A 22,263-nucleotide genomic window follows, 5' to 3' on the forward strand; every position below is an offset into this window, starting at 1 on the left:
GAGTTGCGTCATACACAACGTCACACAGCCTACTCTTTCGCCGTTTGCACTCTACTGTCACTTCTACTCGCCGAGACGCGGATTCAACAGAGGAAAACAACGACAAATACGACTCATCTTCTTCCTTGAGTTAATGAAATAATGCATTAGCTTGTGCTAAATGTAGTTTTAGATTCATTCTGCACGTTTCAAAGTCGCTCGCTCAAACCAACCGGTGTTGTGCATTTTTCGGCACGACACCGGCCGCTGCTTGCTTTGCATGCCTCCCTTTCAATAGTTGGCGCCTCGCATGGAAATTTATTAAAAATGATCCCATTCGGTTCGTCCTTCCTGACATCACAACGACTCTTGGGATAAGTAGTCTTTTGTGCTGCTTTCGCTTTTGAAAAAGGACAAGAAATGATGACAATATGGAGACGGATACATGGTCCATGCAGCGTTTTAATGCATATTTATGAGTGCAATAAAACTATAAAACTCAAATGACATTATCTCCCGTTTTTCTTGGCCGATTGACTTCAAATAAAAACTGGTGTGGACATCAACTTCCGCACTTTCAAACGAGACCAACCAGCTGCACGTGGGTGATGTAATTACAGCGTGACGAAGCTTCAAAGACGATATGCGTAAACGCGTCGCTGCCGACACGTTCGGTGTTAAAGGGTTAAATCATGAAAATAATAACAGCCTATATCTTACCAATCTTGTAATCTTGATGGGTCGTGTCTCTGTTCCATATCAGGTAGTCTTGGCACATTGTTTGCATCCTGATTAGCGTCTGGCTAATACATGTTAGGTCCAACATAAAATTCCAACCTCCTTTTCTTCCCCAACTCTTCAAAAACTTTGATCTCCTCCCTTGCGCTTGATCTATCGCTTATATCGCTTTTTGAATCATTGTTTGAAGGGCTTTGTATGGCGGCCGTATGGAGCGCTACCATCACTGCTCTCGGTGTGACGTATCACTTCCGGGTTCATCCCCTTTCAGGCTCGAACTTCGGAAACGCGATTATTTTGTCAAATATACAACATATAAATTATTTTTTTCATGCTTTATTTGTTGGACAATGTTTAATTACTTTAATTGTGACCCTATTTGGCATATTATGAAATAACTTCACATTTGGTCTTTAAACTCCTCTTCTGAAGAAGGACCTCATCAATGACCTGGTGAGGTCATTCAGTAAAAATATTTGCCTCATTGACCACCAGAGGCGCGTTCCGTTTGGTGAGCTGGTACGCATCGGCTACCTCTGGAGTCCCACAGGTCAAAATGGCCTGATAAGACTTCTTCTTCAGCTTCCATCCCCTTCTGCAGGTGTCCAGCGACAGGTTTAGGGATCACCGCCTCAACGGGCACCAACCACCTTAGTAGCTAACCAATGCCGCAGCTCTATGAAGCTAGCACACCCTCATAATATATATATATATATGATCTTTATTCAGGAGTCACACGGGGTGTCCATATCACACAAATCAACATAAAAATGACATAAGAAACACAGAAACAGAAACTGAAAAAGCAAAAACATGAAAAAGGCACAAACTATCTGTGCACAACAAACAGGCTTTTACTCCAATGGCGACACATGCTTGACCTACACCTATAACTATTTTTAGGATTCGTTATTTTCATTAAAATACTATTTTCGGACTTATTTAACCGACACATGAACTTATACATCAGATTTCTTGGTAGCGCTTTAAAAGTGGGTAACCCAGAACTGACAAATAATTGGCTGGCGCTGTACCATCTAGGCACCTGCAATAACAGCCTCAAGGCATCATTATAAGCTACATTTAGCCTCTGTATGGACTTCGCTAGGTACCTGGTCCACAGGTGAGCAGTGTATAATGGTGTGCAATATGCCCTGAACAGTGATATTTTCACGTCGATGGAACACATAAAAAATTTTCTCTTAAGCATATTTGCCTGTGCATAAAGTTAACTGCATTGCCGGTGAATGTCCCTGTCGTCTGAAAAATCATCAGTTATAAAATGTCCGAGATATTTAACCTCATTGCAGTCATTTAGAGTTTTTTTGCCCAGAAAGAAGCGAGGGAATACAGCCCCCCTATCTTCTTTAGATCTTAAAATCATAATGTTACTTTTCTCTGCATTGTATTTGATGTCAAATTGGTCACCAAACTGAGAACATAATGAGAGTAACTCCTGTAAGCCAGCACTACATGGAGAGAGCACCACCACATCATCCGCGTACATAAGATGGTTAATGATAGTGCTTCCTACAACACAGCCAGTATTACATTTATTGAGACGGTTGGACAATTCGTCCATGTATACATTGAACAGATATGGTGAGAGTATTCCTCCCTGTCTCACACCATTATCAACTCTGAAGGAAGAAGAAACCGTGCTACCCCACTTAATGTGAACAAGTTGATTTGCATACCAAAAGGCTAGAATACGGATGACATATTTGGGCACCCCCCTTTGTGTCAACATAAGAAAGAGTTTGCTATGATTGATCCGATCAAAAGCTTTTGATGAATCAATAAAGCATAAAAACATTGTTGAGTTCAGGCCTTGATACTACAGTAGCAGTTCCTTCAACGCAAATACGCACATATCGGTTCCATGTTTTCTTTTGAATCCAAACTGATTGTCACTTGTGGAAATAAATGTAGCTATTCTGTTCAGTATGATTGTCTCTAGCACTTTAGACAGCACACTGGCCAGAGCAATTGGTCTGTAGTTATCTTTACAATTAATTTTCCCAGTCTTATCTTTTATAATAGGCACAAGTTGTACTGCCATCATAGAATCGGGTAGAATGCCATGTTTAAAGAAGCCATAAAAACACAAGGCAAGGAGAGGAATTACCTTCTGACTGGCATGTTTTAAGTGCTCAGCTGTAATGCAATCGAAACCACAGGCTTTGTTGTTTTCTAGCTCAATAATGGCTTTATGGATTTCAGCCGGTGTGATCACTAAAATCTCATTAATATCACAGTTATCGGGTGTAAATGTATCACCCTTAATGCAATTAAACAGCTTGTAGTAGTGCTCTCTCCATAGTTCTGCAATGTTATTTGGGCCACATACTCCATTGATATTAAATGGCAAGGGAGCTTTACACTTATTCAGTGCTTTCACCTCCTTCCAGAAGTCACAGAAGCTATGATTTATAAGTTTGCCAGCAAGGGAATCTGCCCTCATACTGCCTTCATTTCTGCTGATAAAACGCACAGCAAGCTTAAACCTTGCATTTGTACGCTTTTTATTTTCAAATAACGTCCCACATCTAACTCTTCCTGATGCTGCCCATTCTTTGAAGGCCTGCCTAGCTGCTGAGTGAAGCTCAGCTACATGAGAATTCCAACCAGGCTTTGCATGATGAGTATGCCTATTATGCCTATTATTGTTTTCATGTAAGGTCTTACCAGAGTCGTGGAGACATTTAACGATGAAATCATACAGAGTGCACAATTCTTTGCAGTGCTGTTCATTTTTGCAATTTATATTACAACATAATAAAGTTTCCTTTGGTAGGACAACAGAATCTAACAAAATATCAGTGCTGATGGTGTATCTGTTGATAGACTCATCCGTTAAATTTGGCCAGTTAAGTTTACCAAAATTGGCTGTGTTTTCATCTATGCTTATTATTGGTATATTCTCCACTTTGAGACACATTAGGAATGGAATATGGTCAGATGTTGCTAGGTCGTAGCAAATTTCCATACTCATCAGCGAAGCATAGGCATCCGCTGTAGATATACAATGGTCGAGCCAAGATACAGTATGCCACACGTCACTGATGTATGTGTAGCTGTTTTCTGGCAATAACATCTTGCTGGACATAAGCAGGCTATTATCCTTGCAGAACTGTAGCAAGAGCTTTGCAAAATTAGAATTAGCATCAGCAATGTCTGCATTGTAGTCCCCAACTAGATACACACAGGTTGAACCACATCCCTCAATGAAAGTATTAATACACGCCAGTCTATTGCAGTATTCGTCCACATTGTCATATGACTCATAAGGCATATATATATTAATAATAATAAACGATCTGCCCGTACTTTTATACTCAATGGCTATCGCCCAGTCAACATCAAGTCTTAACACTGACACAACCGGGTCATGTGTGCAGCTCCAAAGTATCGCTACACCCCCCGGTATTCTTCCACGCACAAACTTGTCCCTAAGGTCAACTGTTGACTCCCCAGCTCCGTGGAAGTTGGGATGCAGTGCACTTAGCCCATCAAGTTCTTGTTTGGCTAACCATGTCTCCTGAATACAGAGAATATCGCACTGTTCTAATAGTTTATCTACGACAATACGTCGCGATTTGTCCGCTGCACTGTGCCCAACGCGCAGGCCACGCGCATTATAGGACACAATCCGCATCATAGTTACGCGGATATGCGCGCAGGGGAAATTCCCCCCGGCATCCTTCCATCCTCAGTTGGAGAAACTATCGGCTTTCTTGGCTCAAAATAGCGGCGTATAAATGTCCCAGCTGGCCATAACCCCGGACCATACATTTCAGCCACATCCGTACACTCCGCGGTTACCTGAAAAGAGCTGAATCTGGTCTGTGCAGTCTCGATCTTCCGACAGATGACTACTCGAACCTTTTTCTCCATCAGGTACTCCTTAAGCGTATCGGCGTCAAGCGCAGGGTCAAACTTAGTAGCGAAGATGTTCACCAACTTGGTTTTGACCACCGAGATGGTAGAGCACGCGCCAGTGCCGACGATCCCCACATTCTTCCTCTCCCGTTTGGCAGGCGCCGCACCGGTCCGAGGCTCCGGCCTGATGGTGCCTCCTCGTACTGCGGGAGTCTCCGCAGGTCGCTGTCGCCGTCTTCTAACCACCTCTGACCATTGTGGGCGTGAGGTGTCGGTGCCCGCCTGCACACGCGGCTCGTTGTTAGCCGTTGCTGGTTGTTCTGTTTCCACAACGGCACCCGGTGCCGGGTAGCCTTTCGGGGTGACGTTGTGCAGGGCTTCAATTGCCGATACCCGACTTGCGAGTGAAACTGTCACATCTTTCAGCTTCTCACAGGCGCTCGTTTGAGCCTCGATTGCACTTTTCACTCCAGTCAAATCCGAGTTTAGCTGTTGCAGCCGCCCCAATAGTGAAGAGACATCAACATAGCCGATAGGCGGTAGCTCATCCAGGTAATGTGACACAAAGCGTGGTGTGTTCTCCCCACATTCGTTCAATAATCTCAGGCAAGCTTTAATATTGTTTGAGTCCTTCTGCGGTCCTTTGTGCGAGACGCAGCGTTGTGTGGTGGAAGGGCACAACTCAAACAAAAGTGTTTTGGAGGACTCGATCCACTCCGAACTGAAATAGCTTGTGGCTAACAGAACAATATCATCATGCCCCAAAGTTCTCATTTTTATGAAGAAGAAGTTTAATAGTTCGTCCTCAACTATCATTTTATCGCTCGTTGTTCGGTAAATTTCAGGTTTAGCTCGAGGCAAGCCAGCAGCTACACCGCTGCCTGCCGGCGGCGCCATTTTCCTCAAAATAATGAACACACACACACATTTTCGATTTACACACTGAAGAAGAAAAAAACGCATCTGACACGAAACACACACAAATTGTGGGATTTATAACCACATATGGCACAAAATACATACGTTTATCAAATTAATGTGCATTGTCTTACGTCATTTTTAATTCATAATTTAGGCTTCACCCCTCCGTGAGTCACCACCTTATCATGGTGGAGGGGTTTGCGTGTCTCAATGATCCTAGGAGCTACTGTATGTTGTCTGGGGCTATAAGCCCCTGGTAGGGTCACCCATGGCAAACAGGTCCTAGGTGGGAGGCCAGACAAAGTATGGCTCAAAAAGACCCCTTATGATGAGTAATATAAATTAACTCCAGTTTCCCTTGCCCGGACGCGGGTTACCGGGGCCCCCCTCTGGAGCCAGGCCTGGAGGTCGGGCTCGAAGGCAAGCGTCTGGTGGCCGGGCCTGTCCCCATGGGGCCTGGCCGGGCACAGCCTGAAAAGGCAACGTGGGTTCCCCTTCCCGTGGGCTCACCACCTGTGGGAAGGGCCAAAGGGGTCGGGTGCGTAGGGAGTTGGGCGGCAGCCAAAGGCGGGGGCCTTGGCGGTCCGACACCCAGCTGCAGAAGCTAACTCTTGGGACATGGAGTGTCACCTCTCTGGCAGGGAAGGAGCCTGAGCTGGTGTGTGAGGCAGAGAAGTTCCGACTAGATATAGTCGGACTCTCCTCCACACACAGCTTGAGTTCTGGTACCAATCCTCTCGAGAGGGGTTGGACTCTCTTCCACTCTGGAGTTGCCCATGGTGAGAGGCACCGAGCAGGGGTGGGCATAGTTATTGCCCCCCGGCTTGGCGCCTGTACGTTAGGGTTTACCCCGGTAGACGAGAGGGTAGCCTCCCTCCGTCTTAGGGTGGGGTGACGAGTTCTGACTTGTTTGCGCTTATGCACCGAACAGCAGCTCAGAGTACCCACCCTTTTTGGAGTCCTTGGAGGGTGTGCTGGAGAGCGTCCCCTCTGGAGACTTTCTCGTTCTCCTGGGGGACTTTAACGCTCACGTGGGCAATAACATCTTTCACATCAAATATATATGGCGGAAAACACTCAAGTGACTTGAAGTTCCACTCTGAGACCCCCAATTTGGCCAAATTTCAAAATTGTCCGATATGCACGTGTGATATATCATTGGAAAGCTTAAAATCTCAATTTTCTGGGGGAAGAAAAATTTTGACCAGGAGGGCATTTAAGAAAAAAAATTAAACAGCAAAACCCTAACTGAAGGTGAGAGCACACGAGAGCATAATTAAAGACGCCATGATTTTAACGAGATTTTATCGAGATTTTATCGTGTACTTACCCCGTTTTGATCCAAAAACTCCATGTAGCATATATCATCGAGTGTCAAGACACAGATGTGAATGGCCACAGCCCTATTTTGGGGGGATTTTATGGGTGAAACATGGTAATATACCAAAGGTCGCGATGCAGAAATCGCAGACATCAAGGAGTGGTCAAGATGTTCTTTTTCATATATTTACCCTTTTAAATGTCCCCCCCCCCCCCCCCCAATTTTTCTTCGATTCGATCGATTATTCATCATCTAACATATCGGAGAAAATGCGACAGTAAAAAAAAAAAAAAAAAAATACAATTAACCGATAGTTATGAGGTAGCTATCCGTGACTTTTTTACAGACACCACTTTTTCAAGTTTTTTTTTTTGTGACGTAATTTGTTTAAAAGTTTAAAATATTCGAGTGAATAATTTTTTAAAGTTGTTTTTTCTTTAAAGTAAATATTAGACATCAATTAATGTTTCTAAGCTAAAACATTTACCATTTTAAGCTAAAAACTAACAAAAGAGATTTTGAATAATGAATATAATTAATTACCTTCGTTTTATGGCTGGGTTGAAACAAAAGTGGTTGCGCGACGTCTGTAAATGGGGGTTTCCAGGGTAAAACGGACAGATTAATAATAGTGGGCCATGAATCTGCTATGGCAGCATATAGACATATTATTCTATCAAACACAACTGTTGTTTTGGCTTAAAATACCGCAGTTTCTTTTAAAGAGAAGTGCAAGAGCAGAAACTGCTTTTTTTACCATATACACTATACATATATATACTGTGTATATATATATGGCGGAAAACACAGACAAGACTGAAAAAGCAGTTTCTGTTCTTGCACTCCTCTTGCGGAGAAACTGTTATATTTTAAACCAAAACAACTGTTGCGTTTGATAGAACAATATGTCTATATGCTGCCATAGCAGATTCATGGCTCATTAAGCCCCCGAACTATTTTTAATTTGCCCGTTTTACCCTGGAAACCCCCGTTTACAGACGTCGCGCAACCGTTTTTGTTTCAACCTAGCCATAAAAAGAAGGTAAGTAATTATATTTATCATTCAAAATGTCTGTCATTTTTAGCTTAGAATCATTAATTGATGTCTAATATTTAGTTTAAAAAAAGAAAACGACTTTAAAAAATTATTCACTCGCATATTTTAAACTTTTAAACAAATTACGTCACAATGAAAAATTTGCCGTCTGTATAAAAGTCACGGATATCTACCTCATAACTATCGCTTAATTGTATTTTTTTTGTTACTGTCGCATTTTCCCCGATATATTAGATGATAAATAATCGATCCAAACAAAGAAAATTTGAAAAATAACATTTAAAAGGGTAACTATATGAAAAAGAAAATCTCAACCACTCCTTGTTGTCTGCGATATCAGCATCGCGACCCTTGTTATATCACCATGTTTCACCCATAAAATCCCCAAAAAATCTGGCTGTGGCCATTCACAGCTGTGTTTTGACACTCAGTGATACATGCTACATGGAGTTTTTGGATTGAAACAAGGTAAGTTTGCGATAATATCTCGTTAAAATCGTGGCGTCTTTAATTCTGCTCTCGCGTGCTCTCGCCTCCAGTTAGGGTTTTGCTGTTTAAAAAAAATTTATTGGGCTGGGTCAAACCAGTCTCTGCTGATGTCATAATTATGACTGTGTTATGACAGGCTTATGACGCCGCTGTCAAATAAAGTGTTACCTATTACCCAAATAAATCAACAATTAAGCCGCACTGGACTATAGGCGCAGGACTCAAAATGAGGGGGAAAAGCAGCAGCTTATAGTCCAAAAATGACGGTATATAACCATGCAGAATGGAAAAAAGTAGTAAAAAAGTGCACTGTAAACAGAAGCTTACCAAGCTCAAAAAACTCCAAAATGTATCTTAACGGCCGATTGCAAGCAACTATCAGGTGCATACCCCCACCTACTGTCCAGCACCCATTTGAAGGCCTGCTGCTTTCACTGTTGTTTTTTATTGGTCAATCTCTTGTTCACCAGCCTAATCTTGCTTGTGCTTGTGTTGCTCCCTCTAGTGCTCAATAATGATACACTAGCACTGGGCTTATTGATTGCGCTGGAGGCATGAAAATAAAACTATCAATTCACAATGAGAGAAAAACTAACAAACAAAAGTAAGGTTTAATGTAACAATTTTAAAACTAGTGGAGTAAAAAGTACAGATACGTGCTGTAGAACGTAGTGAAGTAAGAGTAAACAGTACCACTTCACGTTTGTACTCAAGTACAGATACACAAAAAATACAGTAACGAATACTTTCACTTTCACGTTACATTCTACCACAAGATTACTAGAACAGGCTGTAGAAGCAGCAACAGTGGTGTAGCCATTTCTCCTGTTGAAGGTGAACAGCAACACACCAGCCTCTGTGATTGGCTGTTTTTGTGTATTTGTGTTTTATGCCCAGAGGATTGACAAACTCAAGTGCTAGTGTTACCTCATATACATACTTCATTATAAACCTGGTTTCTTTTACGGCCCACAACTAAATTGTGGTTTGTGTGATATAATGAGCCTGATGTACGTGTGGTACAGTTCAACAGGTTAAGTTAGTATTAATAGCAGTGATAATTTGAAAGAAACAGTATCTTAATTAGGGCACATTGTTGAGATTCTAACATGGTGCTTACTTTTATGTTGTGATCTTACTTACTCTTTTTCGCTGACAAATGTCACATCGTGACCATGGACTCCACTCCGACAGATCACAGTCCACTGGCTGCACCAGAGCCCTGTCACCCGCCGAGCGGGCTTCACGGACTGTTGAATTCTCATTGGTACCTGATGTGACTTCAACAAAACTGTGACATCGAAAAGATAGTACCCAAGCGTTCAAGCGGATCAGTCTTTTGCATGTATTCAAGCAAATTCACACGAGATCTGATTAAAGATTTGACACTTCCCATCCACCAGCTCAATTCGGAAGGGTCTTACCTTGAAAGCAATACGATGAAAATAGATGTAAGGAGACTGCAGTGCAAAGAGAGTCCACACATAGAAAGCATGACGGGACTGTGATGAGGAGAGGAAAAGATGATAAAAGCTCAACTCTCTAAGTCAACACACAAAACAACAGTATACACCAAGGTGGAGCACAATGGAGAAGTTCACAATGCCTCCAGAAGCTGCATGGACTGTAATCCTGGGTTATCCAGCATAGTCAATTTAGAGAACTTTATGTATATAACTGTGCATTATTGCAATTAAAAAAGTAGAAACACACCTACATAGGGCCATTTTTACATTGTACACTTTCTATCAGAAAAAGAATCATTTGAAAAAAAAAATGAACATAATGTATCGTGGATTAACATGAGAAAAAATAAAACTACAATACATACATGTCATTTGTTTTTTCAAATGATTACTGACTGCATGACTGGCCTTTAGACTTTGTTTAGCTCATTTGCTCTGCAGAGTGACATAATACCATGGCTGTTTACTCAGATAAATAGCACTCTTGTAGTCCCATAGTTTTTTTTTTCCCCACATCTGTTAATGATCATCTCGTGCCTTTGGGATTTTAACCTACCTACAAAGCATTTGCATGCAAGTTGACTAATTCGCTCCAAAAAGTCAACTGTGTTGGAGTTTCAGTTCATCAAAGACCAATGGGCCAAGCTGATAATACTGTGCATGAGAACAACACTCACAAGCATGCTCACCAGAGTGCTGCCAATGTACTAGTATGTAGGCCTGTCGCGATAGCAAATTTTAGTGTGCGATAATTATTCTCATAAATTATTGCGATATGCGATATTATTGCGCCCCCCCAATTTTTTTTTAACCAATTTACAATAACACAGTGAGAATACAGTCTATATTAATAGATCAAGTACACCCATTTAAACGCGATAAATATTTACTCTTAAATTCAAAAATACTTTTTAAGAAATCACAACTAAAAACAATAGACCATGCCTCTTAAGTAAAAAGCAAAAAAAAAAAAAAAAAATGCACTTAATAACTTAAGCATTTAGGCAAATGAAAACTTTTCCCGTCATAGCTTCTGCAATGGTGTTCCATAGGGATGCAACGATACAGTTAAGTCATGGTTCGGTATGATTTTTGATACGGGGGACACGATTTTCGATCCGATTCTATACATTTAATGCTCTGTAAAAAAAATTACAATTATATATATATATTTTTTGTTTGTTTGTTTTTTGTTTTTTGCTAACGAGCAAAAATTAAATTGCCATCATATAAACATGCATTTTAGTGCATAATATTTATGTGCTTACTTCTTACTGATCTGGAAAAAAATTTGTATAAAAGTGCTGAGAACAATCTTTACTGTTTGTAAAGTGAGGCAGGGCACACTGTTGATTGCTACAGCTCTCTAAGCAGCTAGGTTTACTACATGAGCAAGACATCCTATTTTTGGTCCGAATCTATATATGTCACGTACTGGATTAGCAATATTTGCAGCATTATATATAGTCACTGGTATGGATTGATTTGGCCTGCTTAACTTCCATTCAGTCATGACAGTTTAGAATTCATCGATGTAGTATATGGACTACGTGTCCTATAATCACTCTGGGCTCACATAGCACATCTAGTTTGCCATTTCATGATATCCAGTTTGTGCGCGCATTAAAAAACTTAGCAAGCGCTGCTGAAGTCACGTCTGCTCATTGCTACACAATACCAGCATATGACAATCGAGTTTCATAAACAGGACGAGTTTGAAGCAGCTGTTCGTTGTCAAACCCAGGTCGTTCGTAGCAGCCAAGTCGGTAACAATGTTTTGGCAGACTTCGTTGTAAATAACCGGCGTTGTGCCGAAAAATAGCCGCCCCGCGTGAAATGTCACTCCTGACGGGAGCGCCCACACGTCAACAACACCGGCGCGCCATAGATGGTCCACAGTCACTCCGGAGGAATGATGTGGCCGGTATACGTTGAACAATAGGATATAATGGGAACGATTGGCTCCGGCGCTAGTTTTTGCCGGACCTGATATGAAGAAGCATTTTGCGCAGTTGGTAACGAGAAATCCGAACTTTTAACAGCACGTCTATAAATCGCAGCAGAAAAATTACCGCCTTCATTTTTATTTATCGAGCAATAAATGGAATTATTGCATATTGCGACAGGCTTACTAGTATGTGGAGAAAATTCCTTAACCATGTGCCGTCAACGTACTAGTATGTTTTCCACGTGTTACATTTTCATTCACCAGTCTGATTCAATATTTAAAAAAATATCCAACCCCCATCCCGTTTGTACAATAACAATGGCTACGCTTACATGGACAGAATTTCCTTAATTGATCAGTATACGCATGGCTCTGGACTAAAATTTTCTACTAAGAGCACAGTGGCAGCTAACTTAAAATTTTAGGAGCGGAGGGAGGAGCATGCTGTGACGTCGTTACTCTCGCGAGACTCCGTAGACGCATGACGCAATCAACTGGCTAGGCTAGCAAGTAACTTTGCTCAAGAAGACTTCAACTAATTTTTCCCTAAAAATTTTCACGATCGTGATTTACCTTTTTTCTCCGACTCCGCCACACATCAAGGAAACGCCATGGCAACATCCAGTCAACGCAGTGATCTCCCGGCGAAGCGTAAAAAGGCAGATTCTATTGATTCGGCTACATCGACCGACGATCTGTTGTTAGCAAGCCCACCCGAATACACAAAGTCACTTAGCGAGGGAATTGGATCAATCGATAAGAAAATATCGATAGCATTAGAAATCCTTCAAGCCGAGATTAAAGAGTTAAAAGAAAGCCTCGTGTTTACTCAGCAGGAGGTAGTATATCTCAAGTCGCAAAACGATATCCTTAAAGGCGCCTTCGAGTCGACGACAGGTCTATTAGAATCCCTGAAAAAAGAGAACAAGATAATGAAAGAATCTATTTTGGAATCTATCTTGGAATCAAGGAGCATGAGGGACAATTTAATTTTCTCTGGCATCGAAGAAAACACAGTAGACAAACCAGAAGCCCTCGTTAAGTCATTTATGGCAACATCTCTCAAACTGCCCAAGGAAATGGTGGATTCGATCAAGTTTGCGAGGGTACACCGTCTTGGGAAGCCAAGAGGAAGCGGTCCGCATCCAATAATCGCCAAGTTCGAGCTCTACCTGCAGAAAGTACTGGTGAAATCCAAAGGAAGAGAATTACAAGGAACAAGATTCGGAATGAATGATCATTTCCCGCGCGAGATCAACGAAAGACGGAAAATCCTCTATCCAATTCTGAAGCGGTCCAGAGCAGAGGGCAAACGTGCAATTATCACGCTCGACAAACTTTTCATTGATGGTCAACTATACCAAGACCAAGTGCTCACCCCATGGCTATTCTGACCGATAAGTAATACCTAAATATTTCTATTATGCATACAATGCTGAATGTAGCTGTCTTGATTTAAGCAAGACATATGTATAGATTAGGGATGCTTAATACTTAGTTTGCTATTCCTAAACACTTCCAGTATGCATATAATGCTGAATTAAATTGTTTTGGGTTGATTAAGGCACATACGTAGATTAGGGCTGCATGATAACTATTTTGTCTGTACCTTCGAAACACTTCCAGTTTGTATATAATGCTGAATTAAGTGGTTTTTTGTTTGAGCAAGGCACATGTGTAGATTAGGATTGCATGATAATCACTTTGTCTGTACTTCCTAAACACTTCCAATATGTACACAATGCCGTATTAAGTCGATTTTATTTCAACAATGCACACGTACAGATCAGGGTTGCATGATAATCGCTTAGTCTTTAAGAGTCACGCATGTCTCACACTACACATTTCTGTACTGGCGCTCATATCTTTTCTTTTTCTGGGTTATTTGTCTCACCTTTTCCACACCGCTGTTTTCAAACACACACTAATTACACGCTTTAAAATTGTAATGTTTAGTGATGATGCTACCCATGTATTTAATCCTTCTAACAACGTCTTAATGTCGTGTGAATTATGCCAAGCGGTTTACAAAAAATTGCATTCATTTCTATTAGAATTTGATTTATTACATACTCGTATGGCTTCTAATGAATGTGAATGGTTGATGACACTCAGGACCAAATATTATAACACACATCCTGAGATCATTACTTTCCTTAAGATACTTAGAAATATCCGCATATGACATATATAAATTTTGTTTCATTTAATGTGAATGGCTTCTGATCGCAGGCAAAGAGAACTAAAATTATGGAATACATCACCAAATTAAAGGCAGACCTCTTCTTCATGCAAGAATCACATCTAGCCAAATCCGAAGAGAAATATCTTAAACACTCAAATTTTAACTTGATGTATTCAGCCAGCTATAACAGCAGACAAAGAGGAGTATCAATATTAATAAATAAAAGAATCTCATACACATTAAATAGTGCAATTGCAGACCCGGAAGGTAGATTCATAATAGTACAAGCTACCATAAGTAATAAACTGTTCACATTAGTGAACATATATGCCCCAAACAACGAGGATACACAGTTCTTCCACAATATCTTTGGTAAACTGAGTGACATGTCAGTGAACTCAACAATTATTATAGGAGGGGACTTTAACACTACACTTGATCCAAGTATAGATAGCTCCAATTATAAACTCACTAAACAGTCACAAACTGCAACAACCATTAGGAAATATATGGACGATTTTGGCTTAAGTGACGTCTGGAGAGCAAAACATTTAACAAAAAGGGAATATACCTTTCAATCCCTAGCCCATGGTTCGTGCTCAAGAATCGATTTTTTTCTAGCGAATAATTCCGCTATTAATAATATTTCGCCAAGAATACATCCAATAATCATCAGTGATCATGCACCAATTTCTTTAGCCCTTAAAACTGACTCCCGCACGATACCCCACGCAACCTGGCGCTGTAATGATTCCTTATTAGATGACCCAGCATTTGATACATTCGTTAAGAAAGAATGGAAAGACTTTATGGAACTTAACGATTCCCCAAACATCTCACCGTCATTGCTTTGGGAAACAGGAAAATGCGTAATTCGAGGCAAGATTATCTCATATTCATCATATAAAAAAAAACAAGAACAGAAGTTGGAAAACGAATTAGAAATGAAAATCAAACAACTGACGGAGGAATTCGCCAATAATCCCACAGACAATACCACAAAAGAACTTTTCAGCGCCAAAGAACGGCTCAATAGTATTCTGTCTAAAAAAACTCAGTTTCTGTTACAACAACTACGATATACCAATTTTGAGCATAATAACAAATCCGGGAAATATTTAGCAAACCAACTCGAACGTAACAAAGAAAAAACATTAATTACAACAATACAAGATTCAGCCGGCATAATAACACAATCACCAGAAAAAATTAACGAAACTTTCTATAGCTACTACAAAAACTTATACTCGGGGACAAACGATCATAATGAAGACATTGACCTATTCGTTAATAATCTTGACATCCCCCAAATAACTTTAGAAAGCCAACAATTGCTAGATACCCCACTTACCCTCGCTGAATTATGGAATGCCGTAAAGGACATGCCAATAGGTCGCGCACCGGGGCCCGACGGGTTCTCGACATCATATTTTAAACACTTTTGGAATATGCTGGCACCACTTTTCTATAGAATGGTTCAAGAAATCAGTGCCAAGGGTCAAATTAGAGACAATATGAACACTGCAGTAATCAAACTACTGCCAAAAGAAGGGAAAGACCTAACCCAACCAGCAAACTATAGACCAATATCCTTAATGAATACAGATATTAAAATTATTGCAAAGGCTTTAGCTACTAGATTAGAACAAACTCTTCCCACTATAATTCATAAAGACCAGACCGGCTTTATTAAAGGACGTAACTCTACAAACAATACAAGACGCTTGTTAAATCTTATTAATATTGCACAGAATTATAAACAGTAAGCAATTATCCTCTCTTTGGACGCAGAAAAAGCATTTGACAAAGTCAACTGTTTTTTTCTCTTCAAAGTTTTGGAAAAATTTGGCTTCGGTGAGCCATTTATCCGCTGGATAAAAATATTCTACAACGCCCCAAAAGCCACTGTAAACACAAACGGGGTCATTTCACAAAGTTTCTGTCTTCAAAGGGGAACTCGACAAGGCTGTCCACTCTCACCCCTATTATTCGCTCTATTTATTGAACCATTAGCAATTGCAATAAGACGAAACGCTAATATCAAAGGGATCTGCTCGCACACATCGGAACACAAAATTAACTTATACGCAGACGATATACTTTTATATCTAGAAAAACCAGAATCCTCCCTACATGAGACTTTTGAACTAATAAAGACATTCTCACAAATATCAGATTATGCTATAAATTGGTCAAAATCAATTATAATGCCCTTATCAACAAACTCATGGAATCCTGCAAATCAAAATCACAATATTCCAATAGGGAATATAAAGTATCTTGGAATCAACATTTCACCAAAACTTACAGAATTAACTAAACTAAACCATACACCCCTCCTAGCAAAAATATGTGAAGATTTGACACACTGGAATAATCTACCCATCTCACTTTTGGGCCGGATAGCAACAGTCAAAATGAAAGTATTACCACAAATAAACTATTTGTTCTCAATGATCCCCTTTAAACCCACTCAAAAATGGTTTCAAGACCTAGACTCAGCCGTCACAAAATTCTACTTTAAAAACAAGAAAAACAGAATTAGCCTTGCCAAATTGCAAAGAAATAAACCAGAGGGGGGTCTAGAGGCCCCTAATTTCCAACACTATTATATAGCAAATCAAATACAATATCTTAGTAGGTGGTTATATCTTAACACTGAACAACAGTCATGGCTAGAATTAGAGCAAACAGACTGCAACCAAATACAATTGGCAAACCTCCCCTTTATTAGTTCTAGTATTAAGCACCATAGCTGCTTCAAAAACCCAATGATAGCATGTACCTTGAAAGCCTGGTGGAGAGGTATGGAAATTACGCAATCACAACAAGCCCCGTGTAAATTCTCACCAATCTGGCACAACCCAGACTTTGGAGTTAATAAAATTCCTATTTATTTCAGCACATGGGATGATACGGGAATAAACCAGTTACAGCATTTGTTTAAAGATAATACATTCATGTCATATGAAAAAATATTACAAGATTTCCAGATCAAAGGGGTCAATTTCCTTCAATACAATAAAATCAGGGCAGCCATCAGAAGCAAATTTCCATCACTAACGGGTACGTTAGACCCACCACCTTTCGTAAATAAAATAATAAATATACATCCTCAACAACAACAAAAATACTTTCAAAAGTATATAAAGCCCTCTCATGTAACAACTCTACTTGCCTACCGATCGAAAAATGGAATAACGAACTTTCGGTAACATTAGATAATAACTATTGGTCCAACATCTGTAAAAATGCATTTATAATGACAAAGAATAAGAACCTTCAGCTTATACAGTTCAAAATACTGCACAGATGGCATATTACTCAATCTAAAATGCACAAGATGGGGTTCTCCCAATCCGATAAATGTACAAGCTGCAACGAAGATACTTCAGATACATACTTTCATGCTCTTTGGCAATGTAAACCAATACAAGATTTCTGGGCACAGGTAACGAAGAAACTCTCTTTCCTATTGAACTGCAGGATTCCATTGTCTCCAACTCTTTGTCTGCTTGGCGATCTGAATACAGTGAATATCTCTATCCATCAAACCCGTCCACTACTAGCAAGTCTAACGATAGCCAAAAAAACAATATTGTTGAATTGGAAAAACAAACAAAACATTAGCATTAACCAATGGCTAAATCTAATCATTGAATATATAACATTAGAGAAAATATCTGCCAAACAGACAAATAAAATGGACAAATACGAACAACAGTGGGAAACGGTCGCAAGAATGATGAACATAGAATAAGGATTCTCTCTCACCTGCGAAGGAATGCCACAAAAATGATAAAAATGTATACATAAATGGATGTATGCGGGGTGTCCAGGGAAGTTGTATCATCCTTCTGTAGCTGGAAACTGGACATGTTTAAATCCGAACTGTTTTATACACTCCCAACAGCATGTAATAAATAATTTTTCTTCCTTCACAGTTTAGTCGGTCAATGGGCTTATTTTACAAGGATACTCATAGAAAATTTGGTTTCCAGCTACTGGGGATCATATGCAACTTTTTTTGGAACACCCTATATATTACTTATCAGACTTGGAACAATTAAGGAACTATGCGTAAATAATATACTTCACTGGTCCTTGGCATACATCTAATGGTGTTTGATAAACCTCTTCTTCTATCAGCTTTACAGGTGGAGTTTGTTGGCGTCCTGCCCTGGGCCGTCCCGCCGCCGGTCTTGGCCCCCGGGATTTTCGGCCGGGGCTTGTCTGGTTGCGTCTGGCTGTGCGGGGGGTCCCGTCGGGCGCGCGCTGGTGTTGTGGGCGGGTGGGGGGGCCGCGCGGGTGCCGGTCCGGGGCCGCGGCCCTTCCCCGGCCGGCCGGGGTGGGGTGGAGTGGAGTTGGGATGGGGGCCGGGGGGTGTATGCGGCAGCCATGGTTCCCTCCCAGGTCCGCCCGGCCGGAGCTGCGTCTCCCTGTACCGGGTGCCAGGGAGGTGCCCTCTGGTGCCATACCGTGCGCCCCTCTTGGCCCGGGGGTGGGTTGTGGGGGGTGCGCTTCCCTCCACTTGGTCTGTTTCCGGCCCTGACCGCCTCCTTGGGCTGCGGCGGCCGCGGCTGCCACCCGGCCGGCGGGGTCGTTGGCGGGGCCTCTTGGGGCCCGCAGGGCCTAGGGTGAGGCTTGCTGTCCCTTGCCGGTGGGGTGGACGCCCCCTGGTCGCCGGCGCTTGGTGTGGCGCCTGCTCGGGGTGCGGGGTGGGTGCTCGGTGGGTGGGCGGGGGGTGGGCGGTCGCGGAGGCGCCGTGGGTGGTCTGGGGCGGGGATTGATCGGGGCCCTGACGCTTCTTCCGCCCTGGGGCCGGTGGTTCTGGTGGACGGGGCCACGCCCGCGGGAGCCTGCCTCTTAACTCACGCACTTCTCACTTCGGCACTGTAAATATTTTTCACCCTGGCACTTACATGCTCATACATTTCTCCGGGGAGAGTTGGGACGGGGCTTTACAGTCCCAGCCCGACTCCCCCCTGTTTTTAATGCACCACACACCAAGGTTGTGGGATGGTTGGGACCTGTTGGGGGGGGGGGGCTCACGGCTGCCTCCTCACCACAGGCCCCGCCATCCCTGCACCTTTTTTAAATGAACCACGCACATCATACTCCACAGGAGAGCTCCGGCAAAGGGCGGTGGGACGGGCGGCTGGACAGAAACTCCATGCTGCGGTCCCGCTGCCCCAAGCCAAGCTCTCCTATTTTAATGCATACATTGCACTACCCTCCCCTCACACCCCCATCACGGTGCTGGGTGATGGCTGCCAGTCGGGAACCTGGCAGCCACAGTAATTGGGTGGTAGGTGGGTCCCACACTTTTTCTATATGGCGTGGCTCCCGGGGTGTGGCCTCCCCTCTGCCTCGGCTGCCGGCCGCGGGAGTGGGTTGGGGGGTCGGGTCTCCGATCTTGCATCGCCCCGTGGCAGTTCCTGGGCGTTCTCCTGCCTCCGCCTTCCCCTCTCTTCTCTGGTTGGGCATCCGCCCTGCGCTCCGTCGCGGGTCGCTGGCTGGGCGCCGGTGTATCAGCAGGGTGTCGCCTGCACCGGCGGGGGACCCTGCCTTGCCTGGGGCTTGGTGGGCCGCTGGGGGTCCCGTGGCGTGCCGTGCCGGTTGGGGGGCTGTGGCTCGTGGCCCGGGTGGGCGGTCGGGGGTGGGTGTAGGCGTGGGGTTGGTGATGCGTCCCCTCCTGCCATCCCTGAAGGCCGGTTGATGGGCGCGCGGGTGGCCCGGGGGACCACCCTGGGTCCCGGGGGGGGGACGGTGGCTCCTTCGCTGGGCGGCGGGAGGAGGGATGGGCTGCGCATGGCCCCCCCACCCCCCCGCCCGCCCTCCCTCCCCGGGCTGGCTGGGTGGGGGCCGTGGCCCTGGGTTGGCGCCCGCGCGGTTTCTCCGCCCGTCTGTGTGGCTGTCGCGCGCCCGGTGGGGCTTGCGTGCTGCTGGATGTGGTAGGCATGCTTGGGTTGGGGGTTCCGGTGCCGGGATTGGCGATGCGGCGGCGTAGGGTTGGTCGCCAACGGGCTTACACTCATAAGAGATTCACACGATTACTGGGTTCTAGATCACAGAACTGATTTGTGTACACTCTACCCCTTTCAATCACTTAGCTTATAGTCTTATAGACACCCCCACCCCCATTCTCCTCTTTCACTGGCCAATTGGCCCCCACATGGTGTAAACCGGAAATACATCTCGCTGATGATAGCACCAGCATATTAGTAACTAGTTTAGATGTTCAATGTATTTCTTGTTGTTGTTTGTGTATGTGTTTCTTTTCTTTCTTCTCTTGTATTTCTTTTCTTCTGTCCCCCATAATCCCTTCCTGTTCGCTGCTTTGTCATAATAAAAAGGTATTTTGAATGATCACAATGGGAGTATATCAGACTCTCCATGTGAAACATTAAAACTGTTCAGAATCCGGGCACTTAGACTTCCATTCTCTGTGTCAAACAGCTGAACAGGACAGGTTTAAAAAAATAAAAAAATAAAATAAAATAAAATAAAATTTTAGGAGCGCAAGCAGAAGATTCAGGGGCGTACACTGTAAATCCACATGCAAAGTTTTCCTCTTAATATCACTGTTTAACCGATCAATACTTTCATAATAAATGCATAAAACTACAAACTTATGAATCTATATTTTATTCTCTACCAGTTTTCACATCAACCAGTATACTACTTAGAAATTATGTTGACGTAGAATTTTTTTCCCATTTTTGTCGCCGTCACCTGGCACTACAACAAATCAACAAAGGATTTATTAATCGACAAATCACCTGCGAGGACACTGGCCAACCAGGAAATTGTCATCCACATTTTGTCAACATGGAGCAGCGTATCATTTAAGCAGTGTGCGACCAGCACATACTTTATGATACCTCTTGTCATGCTTTTCAGGACATAAATAAAAAAGTGGCAGTATGGAAAGTTGTTGGCGCTCAGAAAAGAAATTTTAAAATGCCCTCAAAGCTCATAAATTCATGGCTAATCAGAGGCTAGCGATGATGCACAGGCAGAGGGCGGTGCGTGTTGTTGTCGTTTGCTGCTGCAGTCATATCACGGCCCGCATGTTGGCTTTCAGCTCAAGGGCAATGATTTTCGCATTTTGCCATCGGTCATCGCCTCCCATGTGTTGAGCCGCCACATAACGCCCACCTCCACCTTCTTCTTCTGTTGTATTTTTCCTCGACAAACCAGCTCATTACATTACCACCAACTAGTGGATTTAACCGTGAAGGAGTTTGTCAGCAAGAAAAAAAAAAAGGAGAAAAAACCTGCAATGTTGCTGACCGCGCATATGCGAGTAGATGAAAAAAAAAAAAACCTCATACTGCCTCTAATTTTAGTTGTAAAATTCAACCATTTGGTCGCAGTCTGGTGCCCTGCTGTTTTTCATGTTAAAACTTTTAAAACTTGTCCCATATAAGATTTCTGAGAGCGATATGGCACCAATCTCGTGTAAGTTTTTGCGAGACTTCACACGAGCGTAACTAAAAATGACGCTGTCGAAATGAAGAAATACAACGAAGATTCTTGACTTTGCATGTCTATTGCAAAAAATGTTTATTTTGTAGTAAGAATAGCACATAAGTGACATCACTTCCCGATACTCTATGTTGTTTATGTGGCCCCTCTTGTCGGATGTCATTAGATTGATTGGGTGTGACTTTCAGCAACAACTAGATCACACTACTTGACTTTCTTCAAACTTTCTTCAGACCGATGTCAAAGACTGCTAGATGGCTACAAAAAGTGTCTCACTGAAGTTATTTCAGCCAATGGGGGGAACACTAGCTATTAGTTGGTAGGATGTCCTAACTTTTTCCTCAGTTAGAATATGCATTTTTGTTGATATATTTGTTTAATGAGCAAAACAATGTTAATCTTTGTTGTTTACCTGCAATTAAATCATTTTCTTTTCCAGAGATAAAGAAAAACAAGATCAGACAACACGACAGTGAACATTTCTTAATAAAGAATTTAATATTTAATGGATTGTCCTAATTTTTTCACATGACTGTATATACAGTGGGGAGAACAGGTATTTGATACACTGCCAATGGGAAAACCCATGTACCGAGGGATGTACCGAAAGGTACGTACTGTATATTTGGTATAAAGATATATAATATATATTTGGGGTGTGAAAAAATATCAAAATGGTTATATAGCGTGGTTCTTTGCTTTCCAAAAGTTTATCGATTCGCTCATGCCAAGAGTTGAGCTATCGTTTCAAAAAAATGTCAGTATTTAAAAAAAAAAAAAAAAAAA

The 22,263-nt window shown here is 42.4% G+C and overlaps 1 protein-coding gene across 1 annotated transcript in view; it reads right to left on the reverse strand.

The window, feature by feature from the left end:
* c8b (complement component 8, beta polypeptide) overlaps positions 1 to 9,969 on the reverse strand; it is a 36,822-nt gene extending 26,853 nt beyond the window's left edge. Inside the window, exons 1-2 of the mRNA XM_057828126.1 lie at positions 9,812 to 9,969; positions 9,531 to 9,678 (exon numbers count right to left, since the gene is read on the reverse strand). Coding sequence (XP_057684109.1) covers positions 9,531 to 9,678; positions 9,812 to 9,882 — 219 coding nt within the window. The 5' untranslated portion in view covers positions 9,883 to 9,969. The remainder of the gene's footprint in view (positions 1 to 9,530; positions 9,679 to 9,811) is intronic.
* Positions 9,970 to 22,263: the final 12,294 nt, after the last annotated feature.

The sequence above is a fragment of the Corythoichthys intestinalis genome, chromosome 22 (genome assembly GCF_030265065.1).
Source record: "Corythoichthys intestinalis isolate RoL2023-P3 chromosome 22, ASM3026506v1, whole genome shotgun sequence".
NCBI classification, from domain to species: domain Eukaryota; kingdom Metazoa; phylum Chordata; class Actinopteri; order Syngnathiformes; family Syngnathidae; genus Corythoichthys; species Corythoichthys intestinalis.